At 49.1% G+C, this 14,007-nt stretch overlaps 1 protein-coding gene across 1 annotated transcript in view; it reads left to right on the forward strand.

Moving 5' to 3' along the window:
* Positions 1 to 14,007, forward strand: part of CSMD2 (CUB and Sushi multiple domains 2) — a 306,341-nt gene that overhangs the window by 174,965 nt on the left and 117,369 nt on the right. The window contains exons 14-15 of the mRNA XM_040588319.1: positions 9,057 to 9,383; positions 11,590 to 11,784. Of these exons, the coding sequence (XP_040444253.1) occupies positions 9,057 to 9,383; positions 11,590 to 11,784 (522 nt within the window). The remainder of the gene's footprint in view (positions 1 to 9,056; positions 9,384 to 11,589; positions 11,785 to 14,007) is intronic.

The raw sequence follows: 14,007 nt of genomic DNA on the forward strand, positions 1-14,007 counted from the left end.
GTGGCAGAGGAGATTATTAAGCCTATGAGCGGGGAACCAGCCCATAATTGCAGCTATAACGGGAAGCCGGTGAGTTGTTCAGTTACTGCAGTGAGAATGATGATGAAAGTCTGGATGGACCTAGTCGGGGAGCAGGGCGTTTCAGTAGTGCCATAACTTTCAAATTCATGGTTGGAATTGCTGTTTAAACATAGTCATGTGTAGTAGGGAGAAACTCATTACCTGATTTTATGTGGACTATTGCAACAGAGAGCCCCACTACAAAACATTTTCTATGACCAAAGATTTGTTTCACGAGGTTTATGTTTCCTTGCAGCAGGCGGGGGGGGGACTGACACCCCCTCTGCGGGGGGAGGGTGCGCCCAGGGGGTTTCTGCAGCAGTTCAGTCTCATGAGGTGCTTTGCTACCCTTCTCCAGCGGCTTCGCTCCCCTCCTCCTCCTCCTCCTGCCTGCAGCCCTGCCCCGGTGGGTCTGTCACCTACAACTACCGAGTTTTCAGTCCTGCACCTACAGCTGGAGGGCTGCCTTGCGCCAATCAGCGCCGTCATCTGACGTGGTAGATAATTATGCCATAAACTATCCTGACAATATACGTCATTGGTAACCATCTCACTCAACAAAGGCAAAGCTTTTGCCTTGTTCTAACTGTCCTCTGGGTCGCAGTTGCTCTGGGAGGGGAATTTCTGAAAACAACATATTTTCAGATACAAGTTTAGTCCGTTGATCTCAGACTGGCAAACTGCGAGTTTTCCGGACCCGTCGTGTTCTGAAGGTAACGAACACAGAGAGGTGAAGCGGTGCCTGTGTTCTGCTTGCAGTGCATCAAGCAGACTTGGGGGAGGAGGTTTCTGCCCTGAACTGAGGGGTATTTTTTTGGCGTCGCTTGACTGCAACTCCACAGAGGCTGGCGATACATATGTGCGCCCGTGTACGTATGTATATATCCGTGTGTGCATTTAAGTGGAGGGGCTGTGGTGTGAGCTGTGCTGTTTCAGAGTACTCCTGGACTCCTCCTTGAGCTGATCGCTGTTACAGGGCTTTTGGTCTTGCTTTAGGATCCTCATTAGTTTCCAGTGACTTGCTTTTTGTTGTGTTATCATAAACTCTCTTTGCATTACAGACCTGCTTGGAGCGGTAGGCATGCATAACATTCCTCTAAACAGAGCAGAAGGCATTTCCCAAAGCATTTCCAATTGAAATTATGTTAAATTGTGTGTGGTGTTCTCTGGCTTTGGAGCAGATGTTACGCTTTCTTCCCTTCTTGTTCCCTTGAAAGCCCCAACCGCAGCCCATTTCCCCGCACCCATTGCTCACGGGTGCTGGGACGTGCCGGCGCGCGGGGCAGAAGCAGCGCTGCGCCCGTGAATGCTGCAGAGCTGGGCTGCCTTGCTGCAAACAGTGCGTTGGCTCTCTCAGACCGAGCTGAGCATCCTTTGCGTTGCTGGGAGATGCCTTTGAGTTGGCCCCAGCAACAGCTCAGCTAGGCCCAGGGCACGCAGTCGCCCCACGCACCCCTTCGGAGGGGTTACCGTCCTGGGGGTTTCCCCAGTCTTTTGACCGTCTGCTTTTCCTTAATAGCAGGATAAAATCTCTCTTCTCCTTAAGCGGTAATTACTCCTGGGTTTTTGTTAATCCTGTATTGGCCTATTATACCTGCTGAATAATCTTTGTAAAGATTGCAGGCTTTAGCTCTGAGCTGATGGCGAGCGTTTTGCGTGCACAAACATTCAGGATTAGCAGCTGCATGTGCAAAGTGCAGGAGGTGTTTTTCCCAGCAACGTACGGAACAGAACCATGTGATTTTATTTTACTTGACGGTGTCTTCACTTAGTTCTAAATTAAGTTGGCCGTTGGCCGTTGTTTTCTTTTTCTTTCTTTCTTCTCTTTTCCTGTCCACTGTTCTCTGCAACCTGTGGGACTTCCCTACGAAGAGTAATTTTGATAAAAGTGTGTCTCTTAATTTAGCAATGAGAAAAGCATCGTTTGCCTTTTTAAAAATAATAGCTTTTTAACAGAGAGAGTAGATGACCCTTGGAGCAGCCTACTGAAGGCAGTGATGGATTCTCCATACCTAAACATTCATAAATTGAGTTTGGATACTCCTTTATGGAGATCTGTAGGAACCAGGAGTTGTTTTATCGTCTGTATTAAGGAGGCAGATGGTTAAGATGATTGGAATGATTCTTTATTGTCCAAGAATTCTTTAATCAGAAATTCCAGAAAGATTTCCTTAAAGCAGTTGATACTTCTGTCATTATAAGGGAGGGGGTTTTTTTGACTTTAGAACTGTAGCATTGGCTCTCGCTCTTCTGATGAAACCTGGTCCTTTGTGTGCTCTTCATATTATTTCTTTTATTCTTAATTCCTCTTCCTTTTTGCACTGCTGATGGAACAGTTGATGTTAACTCACAAAATGTTTCTCCCTCCTGCTGTAAACAGGTTTTCTAGCTAATATTGGACTTGTTTATCTGCTGGTAGATGCAGTTGCTTTTAGTGGATTTTGGAAGAAACGTAGGGATTCTATTAATTTTTATTTCCAAGCTGTTTTGCCATGTGGGGGGGTTTATCGTTTGATTGATGCTTTTATGAAGCATCCTGATACAATTTCCTGATCTAATGGCAGAGAGAGACGGTAATTATCGCTGCCAGACGAGCTGGGAGAGGGCACTGGTCGCTAACCTTCACCTACCCAAACGTGTCCGCTCTGACCTCCGCCAAGCAGCCGGTCGCATCCCGGGTTCGTGCAGCTGGAAGCTGCCGAGAAACGGGCTGGCTGCCCGGGGAGCCACATCCCGGGGCTTGGATGGTTGCTGCATTTGTGCAACAGATGGGTGTCCTTCAGGACCCTTTACCACCTTGTGCTGGCCCTTGATCGGGGTTGGCTTCAGAGCAGCACATGGGCGGTGAAATGCTCCTTATCTTCAGCCCGGTCCCCTGAGCCGCTGGGATCCAGTCTGTCCCTGGCAGGAAGGGAAGCAAATTAAATGAAGGCGGGATTACCGTGATCTCTGTATGCATGTGGGATTTGTAGCTTTTGTTAACAACCTTGTTTCGTGGTTGCAGCCATGTAAGACCATTCCCTTCTTAATTTTAAGCAGGGCGCTTTCCCTCGAAGCCCCTGTTCTGCATTGCAGTTTATGAAGGCGCCGCGATGTAAATGTTTGCTTAAGTAGACGTGGATGCTGAAGTGCTGTGCTGGGCAGGAATGCACTTAAGCACCTTCTTAATGACAATGAATGGGGTTTTAATTGTCCCCCGTGAACTACCCAGGCATTGTTTTGGTGGAACCCAGATGAAAGTTTTCCCTGTCCCTCTCTGTGACTTTATAAGAGGGCTGCTTAACCGGTCCCTTCTGCTCCTCCTTGAGAGCTGTCGCAAATGAGCTGCGCGCCTTCCAGCACGCCACAACGCCGAGTTTCCCTCGGGGTCTCCATCTGAGGAAAACTGACATCCCCCTGGATCAAACCAGAGCCTGTTTGCTCCTCGGTGTTACTTTTCCAGTGAGTTCTTTTTAGCAGTCGTAAAGCCAGAAGGAAGTCTCCTGTGAGCTGCTGCTCCGTGTGTTCTCCTGGTTTCCAACAGGTTGTTAGGGGCTCGGGGGTCCGCTGCGGACCGCCTGGGTCAGCGGGGAGGTTGCAGGGGTGGGGTGAGAGGGGTGGGTGATCCAGCAGATGAGGGCAGCTCTCACGTGCTCCGCAGGGATGCTTCTGCTGCAGAGGGAGCAGAGCTGGCGGGGGGGACCCAGGGGGGGTGCTGGGCCCCGTGGCAGCGCAGGCGGCTCACCAGAGCTGCTCTCAGCGCTCCTCGGTGGGATGCTGTGCGTTGGGTTCTCTCCGTGCTTGTTATTTTCCTGCTTGAATCAGTCGAACTGTTACCCTGATAGGGTTTCATGCTGCTATAAACGAGCTGTCCTCTGCCAAGGCATCTGTCCCCGTTCCTGACAGCAATCGCTCAGCGTGGCGGGTCGCTTCTCTTTACATGAATCTGAATCTGAAATGATGCTCACTGGTTTTATCAGGTGAGGAGGTCGTCCCTGTCCCCTTTCTGTATCCAGAAAACGGGAATGTGGTGTATGTTCCGTTGCCACCTTCCATCTGCTCTGCAGAGGAGTCCCCTCGCCCCTGCCTTGTCGTACCTGAACGCTTTACGTGTGGGGTTGGGGTTCGAGAAAGCTGCAATGGGACATTTCCAGTTTGCAGGTGGAGTTGATGTGTGGCAAGTTTATCCCTCAGGCTCTTTCCCTTGCTCCCCCCGAGCTTCGCTTCGCGTGTGGTTGAACCTGCTGGCGCCGCCTCTGCTGCACTTCATCACCAGTGTGCAGCTGCCCTCGCCCCCCGGCCGTGACACGCTTCGGGGGCGCCTCACCCGCCGGGTGCCCCGGCACTCATCCTTCCTGCGCGCGGTGTGCCGAGACCGTGGGGCGGTGTGGAGAGGCAGGTCCTGGCCGGCGGCGCGAGCAGCTCCCAGCTGCAGGAGATGGATACGTTGCAGCAGTTGGCAGCCGGCGCCGAGCGCTGCAGCGGAGGGAGGATGCTGGGCTAAACCCCGGAGGAGCAGAAAGGAGAAGGTACATAACAAGAGCACTGCATCACTTTGGGGCTTTTGCCAAAAAGCAGCAATTAGGCTTCTGTCGCCTTGTGGACGCTGCCACCGATTCCCGAGGGAGAGTGCAGGGAGGGGGGGGAGTTCTGCTGAAAATAAACACACACACGGGAAAGGAGCTCGTCTTCGTGCAGAAGCCTTGGAGCACCTCCGGAATGACAGATGGCTGCAGAAACCCTGGCAGACAAGCAGCCCAACACTGTCCTAGCGTGGAGCAGCGTCTTCCAGTAAGTTTAAGAAAATTCCTCCCAGTGACCCGACCGCTGCTTCTGCTCTGTGTGGGTAGGAGGGAAACCCACTTTCGTGTCGTAGCGCTCTGTCGTGTGGAGGGTCCTCTACCATCTATGTTAAGTTCACAGCTAATATTTTCTTTCAAGATCTGGTACCCAAAACCTCCCTATTTTTCCTTCTTTTTAATATACCTGCTCAGCCGCGTGCTGGCGGTGACAACTGCTCCATCAGACCAAGCCGAAGAGTTTGTTGCTCTGAAACACACACACACAAAAAAAGTTTTCCCAGTTACTCTTTGCTCTAGAGCCCTTCCCTTGCCTCCCGCTTGCCTTCCCAGTGCCTCAGGGTTTTAAGAAGGAAAAATGTGTTGTGGTGCAGATGTGTTTATGGAAAGAACAGATACAGAAAGTGGGAAATACAAAATTTAGTTTGTATTTTGCGGTGCCCGGAGCTTCCAGCACTGTTAGCTCTTTGGGCTGTACACTTCCCCGAGCAAGACGTGCCACTTAGTTACCAGGCTCCTGCTGAGGTCCTATTTTTCCAGTCCATCACCAAGCTATGCCCGGAGGAGGGATCCTTTTGAAAAGGAAAGGTAGGGCAGAAAGCCTGTTACTGTCTTTAAGCTCTCTCCCAAGTGGTGAGAGGCTGTGGGGAACGATACCGAAAAGCTGAGCGAGAAGTCAGGATTTTCTTTTTATTGTTTCCATGGAGACTGAAATTATTACAGTGGTTTTGTGCTTGGGTTTCGGCTCCTGAACCGGGTGCCTTTCCCATTGCCGTGCCTTGCAGGGGTGCCCTCTCCCCGGGATCAGCCCTGGATTCAGGCAGCGGCGGGGGCCACCGGGCACGCCTGGCAGCAGAAGCGAGATGGTCTGTGAGGAGGCAGGAGCTCCTGAAGGCAGAAGAGGAGCAAGTTGTGCTTTGGCTGACCAGGCAAACGCAGAAATCGCTCCTGGCTGGCTGCAGAGGCGAGCAGCCGTGCTGCTGCACCGCGGGCGCGTGCCTCCGTGCTCTGCTGAGCCGCGAGCATCGCACGCGTGGGGCTGTACGTCTCACCCGACGTTCTAAGACAAGAAGCAAAGAGCGATTTCCTCACCATTTTACTCCTCCGAGGGCAGAATCTCGATGTTTGTGATGACTTGAGTAAAAAATACCTTGTACTCGGTAGTGGTGTGGGTCTCGTCGGCTTTGGTAGGTGCTCTGCTTCTGCTGAGTTTTGTTGTGGGTTTTTTCTGCTGTATTTAACACAGAGATTTTTCTTATTGCTTTTGCAGTACTTGATCGGTCACAATAATTATTGACAAAGATCAGTATGGGGTTATAAATTCAGACCTGTGCTGTGCACACAATGAAACATCCTCGCGTAACATTTAAGAACAATGGTAATAAAAACTAATTTCCACCTCAATTTCTTGATCATAAATATTCATTTCAGTCTCTGAGGCTCAAGGCCTCAGACGTTGCTAACTCGGCGATCCTGACGGACAGGCAGCCGGCGGCAGGGCTGGCCTCTGTCTGTCATATTTCCAGGGACCGGTGGCTCCTCGGGGACGCTTTGTCCCCGACTGTCTCGGATGCACAAAGCAGTACGAGGCAGGTGACGCTCAGCTGTCCTCTGCCTTTCTTGGGGGCCATCATCTTCGTTCTGGTAGTGCGTTTTGCTGTCTGTGACATATTTTTAATCACCTTCTGCTTTTATCCAAGTGCCCGGCAAAGCCCTTCTGAGAAAGCAGAGAGGCTGACGTGGATCCCGCTGCCAGCCAGTGCAGCCCCAGGCCAAAACCCCCCTTCCATGCTGAAGACAGACCTCTCCTGCTTAAAAAGACACAGAAAATCTTCCTGTCACAGACACCGTGATCTTGTTAACGAGTCTTCTGGATCAGCTGTGGCTTCCTGGGTTGGATGTGCTGTGCTGGGAGGCGATGCCGGGCTCCCCGTTGCACCGAGCAGAATTTGTGGTACCCTGCCCTGGCCATGGGATCTGGATGCGTGGGACAGTGGCCTCTGTCCCCCAGCCAGCACCTTGGCCGTCTGCGACACTTGTTATTTCATGGAAAGTCAAATCTGTCGTTTACTTCCCTGCAGCGGAGACCTTTGGGTGGTTGTTTTGTTGTTGTTGTTGTGTTGTTTTTTTTTTTATCTGTTACTTTTTAATCTGTCATTTTGTTTTATCTAGCCAAGGTTAATTTTATATTCTTGCCTCACTCTGCTTTGCTTTCATTTGTCAGCAAGTTCTTTGTTCTTATTTCCTGAAATGAGCCAGCAGTGCTGTGCCGTAATAGCTGCGCTAGCAACTGCACCTCTCTGTTGCTGGCGGTGTGATGCTGTAGGTCCTGTATGAATGCTAATTTACCACCTCAGATTTAAAATTTTTCATGTGATACCTAGCTCCTGTGAGGGGTTCCTACTGCTGAGATGTTTCTCTATATGTGAATGCATTTATTTTCAATAAGTATTTCTAGGCAGATTATACCAAGATGATGCTGACAGAACTATTTGACAGCATCCCTTGATATTTCAGCATCTAGTAAAGAACCGAAATCCTGAGGATATTTTGCAGTTTGTTTTCTCTTTAATCTGTTCTCTTTGTTGCTGAGAGCAGGAAATAGATTGTGTAGCTCTTAGCCTTGATAACGTCATGGCAACGTCCATCTTATTTGATCTGAAACCATTAAGTGTTGAAGGAAGACAGAGGGAAAATAACAAAGGGAGGGTGAGCATTGAACCAAATAATTGCATAAATGCCAAACTAAAACCAGTCTCATCCTGTGTGCGAAGTCCTTTTCCCAGGAATTAGTGAGATACATGTTCCAAGTAATGGATTTTACCAAGGGGGGTGGTGGGGGAAAAGATGAGTAAAGCATCCATACGTAAAATAGTGAAAGCCATGGGGTAGGTACCACTTAAAAGACAGCCTTGCTTTTTCAAATTAATGGACCTTGTCAGCTGAAATACAGTATATATTGAAAACCCTGGAGAGCTAAAGATATTTTTTTTCATATGCACTCTTCCCCTCAACTTCATTTTAAGACCAGTTTTACTTATTTTCATGGGAATGGCAGTCCGGTTTGATGCCTCTCTTTGATAACACGCTAGCCCAGCAGAAGTCAGTGATTTATTTCCAGTGGGAAGGGGATCGTCCCCTACACCTGGGCTGCAGGTCCCAGCCTGCCAGCCCTTGCTCCGAGTTGTCCCAAGCTCCTGGCACTTGGAGGAAGCTTGGGAAGGTTCTTGGAAGCTGTTCCTCGCCCAGCGCAGCAAAGTCACTACCGAAACCAAACGGCAGCCTTCGTTTTTCAGGGCTTGTTTGGCACAGGTCTGAACAGCTGCCCAAGGAGGTAGAGAAAGGCAAATTGACTGACGGCTCCTTTGCAAAGGGGTTGACTGTACTGGTCAAATATTTAATGCAAATAAATTAAGTACTTAATAGGACGGGCATAGCCTGAATGCAAGGAGTTTAAGTGCAGTGGGACTGCCTGGGTGCAGTCGCATCGGTTGAGGAGCATGGCTGAAAAGTGCATTTAGCAAAGGGCAAGGCGAGCCAGACGTGCAGTTTTCCTTAAGCAAATCCTGAAAAGTCCGTGCTGCACTCAGAATTGCACCTGCAGTTTACCTGGTGCTTTAGACCGGGTGAAAAGCTGGGATACGGATAGCGGGAGAGGAGCCTCGAGGTCTGCGTGAGCCAGCAGCACAGTTGATTCCTTACCGCGGGTTTTGTGGGATGCGCAGGTTTGTAGCCACGATGGCAGATGATGCTACAAAGCCTGACTGGTTGAATGCTAAATTTACGCTGCGCTAGCTGCGGTCACGCATTTGGCTCTAGTGTGGCTTTCTCTCTGGGAGGTGCAGGAGAATTCACCTGCAAAATACCAAATCCTCACCTACCTGAGTGACGTTTTCTTGCCGCGGTAAAAGAAACGTGTGCTGCGTGGCGCAGAGCGTGCTGCTGGAAAAGGTGCTGTGCCGGGCTGGGGAACGGCAACCAACAACAGCCGGGGCTGGCGGCTGCTTTGGAGTCACTCCTTCCCCCTGGAAATAAATCACTGACATCTAGCAGTGAATGGAGCACTGAGCCCTTCTTTTCCTTAATGTCTCTGAGAAGCAAAGCCATCGGGAATTTGCAGGAATCACCCAGCCCAGGGGCTAAGGGGGAGGGGGAAACGTGGCGGAGCAGCTTGTGGGAACACCGTGCTGCATGATTGATGGTGATTTCTTATTGCAGTTTCCTGCTTTTTCAACTTCACCACCCCATCTGGGATTGTGCTGTCACCCAATTACCCGGAAGAATACGGAAGCAGCTTGCACTGCGTTTGGTTAATTATAGCTAAACCCGAGAGCCGCATTCACTTGGCTTTCAATGATTTTGACGTGGAGCCCCAGTTTGATTTCCTAGCCGTGAAGGACGGTGGCACTGCTGAATCTCCAGTGCTGGGGACCTTCTCGGGAAACCAGATCCCCTCCTCCCTGACCAGCAGCGGTCACGTAGCCAGACTGGAGTTCCAGACCGACCACTCCATGGAGAAGAGGGGCTTCAACATAACCTTCACCAGTAAGTGCCCAATCCTTCTTTCTGCTTTTCGTTTCAAGCTCTGATTTCTTGTTGGAGACTAACAGGCAAGAGCTTGATCCTGCTAAAACCATTGCCGTTCCAGAGTAAGCCTGAAAATTAGGGATCGCTTTGGATTTGCAGTTGGGAAATCGAGGATTGGTGCCGAGCTTAGAGCTGGTTGCACAGGTTCTTCCTGGCTGTGAGTTTGTGTTGGCCGGTGGGGGTGAGGGAAACCAGTTTGGCCCTGGATTATCTGTCCAGGGAGCAGCCCGGGTTGCCGATCTCCCGTCAGCCCGCAGCTCGCTGTGTGGTGGGGGTTTAACCCCATTCTGGAGGTGCGGACAGCTCGGTGCACATCAGGAAGAGCTCTTAGGTCTTGGACGGTTGGGTTCGTCAGGCAGCACTGTCTTCGTTAGCGGACACGTGAAAGCATGCAAGGCTTGCAAGATAAAGGAAAATACGTAGCAAGGTCTTACAATCGAAAGCCTTGAAACCCCCGCAGACATTTTTGGGCTTCACGTTAAGTCCAGTCTTCAAATCTCAAATGAATGCTACGGTAATTTTATCCTCGTATTGTCCTATAATTTTCTAAAGAGCGTTATTAAACCTATTCAGCAGAACTGATAAATGACTTTGTTGTAATAGCCTTTAGTGGCACAGCTAAATTAATAGCCTTTCTAGCTATGATTGCAAATCCTCTATTTAAAACTAAAACTAACTAAATAAATAAAAATAAGCTGGAGGTCTTACGGAATCGCTTGCCACACTACCGCAGGCTGGAGGCTCATCCGATGGAGTAGCTCGGGTATGGTGGCATCACGTAGCCAGGACCGAGACACCTCATCCAGAAACGCGGGTGCTCTCCGCCAGCACGCAGCTCCCATCCCTGACCCACCTGCGTTGGGAGTTGCGGCCGTCCCCTGTAGGAAGACACTTTTAAAAGCAGATTTTTATTGTTGTAAATGGCTCTTTACATATGCGTGAGTTAATCTGTTCTGGCTGCTTGAACTACCAAAAGGGAGCTCCCGAGTCTCTCGGAGACCTTGCCATCCCTCCCTTCAGTTTAGGGATGAGAGAGGAGACGATGTAGCGTTGCCAGGGATGGATACGGAGCATGAGGAACAGATGCAGCCCGTGTTTTCCCCCTCAGCAGTGCACATAACAAGATATTCTAAGAGTAACAACGCTTTGTCAGAAATCCAGAACTCGTATGAATTTGGTCAGGTGCATTAAAGATACTAAAAGCGTGTGTGTGTAATTAATCTGGAGGCTTTAATCATTAACACGCTGCTCATCTCTGAAGACCGCCTCCCAGCAGATGAAGATACAGTACGTAATTATGCACTTAATGGGGAGTTAAGGCTATAGGCTTGCTTTCTGGTTGTTGGCCAGCCTGGTTTCTAGCTGCTGGCAAAGGGCAGGGCTTTAAACAGCCCTGGGGCTGCAAGTCCACGTGCGGCTTTGCAACACCTAGAAAGGCAATTGCTGCGTGTCCTTTGTTTCGTCCTAGGAACGATGACAAGCGAGGTCGGGGGCTACGCGGCAGTCGGTCACAGAGCATGCTGAGAGGACCCTTACTTTTAACTGCAGAGCCTTAAAGCTTTCATTTTGTCTCATTAATGGTTAATTTATGTTCCCTCTATGCAGATGCATGCACTGCGGAATCTTTAGAAATCTTCCTCCGTTATGAGTATTTGTGTGTTTTCATGCTTGAGAGATGGTTAAGGAGATAATTGGGTTCTGCAGGCTCATTTCTGGCCCCTGTTCCTGCTTCATCTCAGCACCCCCTGGATGCAAACGGTTTTAATCTCATCTTTTAATCCCTGCAATTCCTCTGTCAGGTTGCAAATGAGCACTTGCAGTAGGGGGAGGGAACAGAAAAACCTCAGTGACTTCAGCCAGCTGGGAAGCCGAGTGGTGGGGACACATACCTGGTGCCTTAGCCGTTTGTAGAAGCGGTGGCAACGGGATTTCTGCCACAGGTGGCTCGTCCGTGTGGGGGACAGTAGCCTTGCTGGGCCAGGTTCAAGCCCAGGCTGTTTAGTCTTCCCTGTGAGGGAGGTCCAGGGGCGACAATAAGTGCTGCCTACACAGAAAACCCACGAAAATATTAATTCCCAAGTTTGTGGTCCAACGTACTTAATTCTGAATTGGACAGAGGAGGGGGAAACAAGTTACTCACTGTTCCCTTTTCGTTCCTTCTTAGCCTTCAGGCATAACGAGTGCCCTGACCCTGGGGTGCCGGTGAACGGGAAGCGCTTTGGGGACAGCCTGCAGCTCGGCAGCTCGGTGTCCTTCCTGTGCGACGAGGGCTTCATTCGGACCCACGGCTCAGAAACCATCACCTGCATCCTGAAGGAGGGCAATGTGGTCTGGAACAATGCAGTGCTCAGATGTGAAGGTACCGTTTGACCGTCTTTCCTACTAGTCTGCACGGGCAACCTGGAGGGAGGGCGAGCCCCTGGTGTTTGCAGCCTTTTGGGAAAAAGGATGAGAGTCCTGTTTAGGTTCCAGTCACGTAACCCGTAGCGATGGTGTATGGCGTTGGCTCTGTAGGAAGCCTTTTGCCATCATATGGGCGGAGGCATTTGTTGCTCAGAGCCAAAGGACTGTTGGACTTCAGTTCTTACCCTCAGCTTCTCCGTTACGGCTTTTACAAATCGCTGGAAGGTGTCATCTGCACAGAAGAGTTTGCTTAGGGGAAGGTACCAGTCCAGTCATCACTGAGCACTGAACTTGGTTTGTTTCCTGTTTTCGTGTGAAACGAACACTGGGGATTATTTTCATTAGCCGAGTTCTGGTTGCAACAGGTATTTTTTCTAATGACAATAATAAAAGGCTTTGATTGACTGATGACTAAAAGCTTCCCTGCTACTCTTGTCACAAAGGGAATTAAAGAACAGAGGATGGAAGGTACAGGGCGATATTTCTTCTCTCCTGATTTTCGATACATGTAAAATCTGTAGAATTATGAAGGAGGCAAAAGGTACAGATCTTTGCTGTGAAAAGCGAACTCGCAGCTGCAAACGTTGGTACACGTACACGTACCGTCGGCGTGTCTTTGTCAGCGTGGTGCATCAGTCCTGTCTCATGGACTCTGGCAGTCGAGAGCCAGAAATTTGGCATTTACATCCCTTTGCCACGACGGCTGTGATAGCCCACCCAGCAATCTGGGGGGTGGGCTGAATGAAAGGCTTTGACACAGATTTCAAAGCTTTTTTTTCCTAACCCTTTAAAGCTTCTACTGTGGAAAAAAAGAAGTGAAGAAGGAGCTCATTAGAAGTGAAAAGTCTCCCTTTGCCCTCTGTTCTCAGGAAAGCGATGCCCTGCACTGGTGTTTACAGCAATTGGAATAATAAGTACTGTGCTATTGAGAAATGGTACTGGAATAGTGGGAAATAATGTCAGTAGTTGGTCATGCATTGTTCAAGCGGACGAGCAGCAGCAATCGCGCAATCTAGTCCTTTGTCTTTCAGACTAGAAGAGGAAGGTATCGGTTGTGCTCAATAACTTTATAATTATATAGTAAGCTGGGCTTTTTAGTGTTCTTGTATAATTTTTCTTTTGGAAGCGGCTGACACTAAGATGTCCATAGGTTCAATGATTCAAGGTTTCCATTACTTTCACAAGCACGAGCCTTTAAGTGTATGTATTTTTAAGCGTAGAAGGGAAACATATATGAGCTAATACACTTTTAATCAACTCTTAGCTTCGGAAGCTTTGATAACCTTACACCATTAACTTGAGCTTTTTTCCTCTGTGATCACAGTGCTGATTTCTTTGACTCACCCTTCAGTATGCACTCAGTTAAGTGTACGTTTTAATTAGCCTTTTTAAACAAGGAGGAAGTATATAGATCTAAAGTACTGTGCAGTGCTTGGAAAAATTAATGGGAAAGAAGGAGACCTAAAAGAAGAGTTGAAAGACTGATAGAAGTCCTGGCAGGAAATTCTGTAGTTTTGGGGTAGAAAGGAGCTTCTTGTTCAAAAATAATTGGTTTGGATCCAGTTGAGATCAATTGACTTTCATCTGGCATCCTTCAGATGAGCAGCGAGGGGGTTTAGGCTCAGACGTACGTAGGTGACCCGCACCGGTGGCTTAGCAGGACATGAAGAAGCACCTGGGTGATGAATCCTGCAAAGTGCTGAGCAGGGGGAGCGCAAACTCACAGGAGCAGACGCACTTTTCCATCCAATTTCATTTTTTAGAGGACAATACACTGCAGTTATTTAGGGTTATAGGATTTTATACCTCTGGTCCATCAGATCTAGTATCCTTTTTCCAGAAAAGATAATAATATGCCTTCAGCTTCTGCTGGTGGCACAAGGGACCACAATGTGGAATAAACGCCATAGTCTTGTGATGTCCCTGGTGGTAGAAAAGACATGACTCAATTACCACAGATATGAAAGATTTTCTGCTACCTGCCGCTACTGAAATGCAAACTGACCTTGCAGTTTTCTCTGCTTTTATGTCTAATAATTATTATTATACCTTGTCCCCTTAAAGCCACTGCACAAGGTCAGGCTACTGACTCCCACAGAGACAGCAGCAGGCTGCTACGTCCCCAGTTTAAGCTGAAAAGGCCATTTCTCACCAGCTGGTGTTGTTCTTCCATCTGGTT

This window comes from Falco naumanni, chromosome 3, assembly GCF_017639655.2.
Source record: "Falco naumanni isolate bFalNau1 chromosome 3, bFalNau1.pat, whole genome shotgun sequence".
In the NCBI taxonomy this organism is placed as follows: Eukaryota; Metazoa; Chordata; class Aves; order Falconiformes; family Falconidae; genus Falco; species Falco naumanni.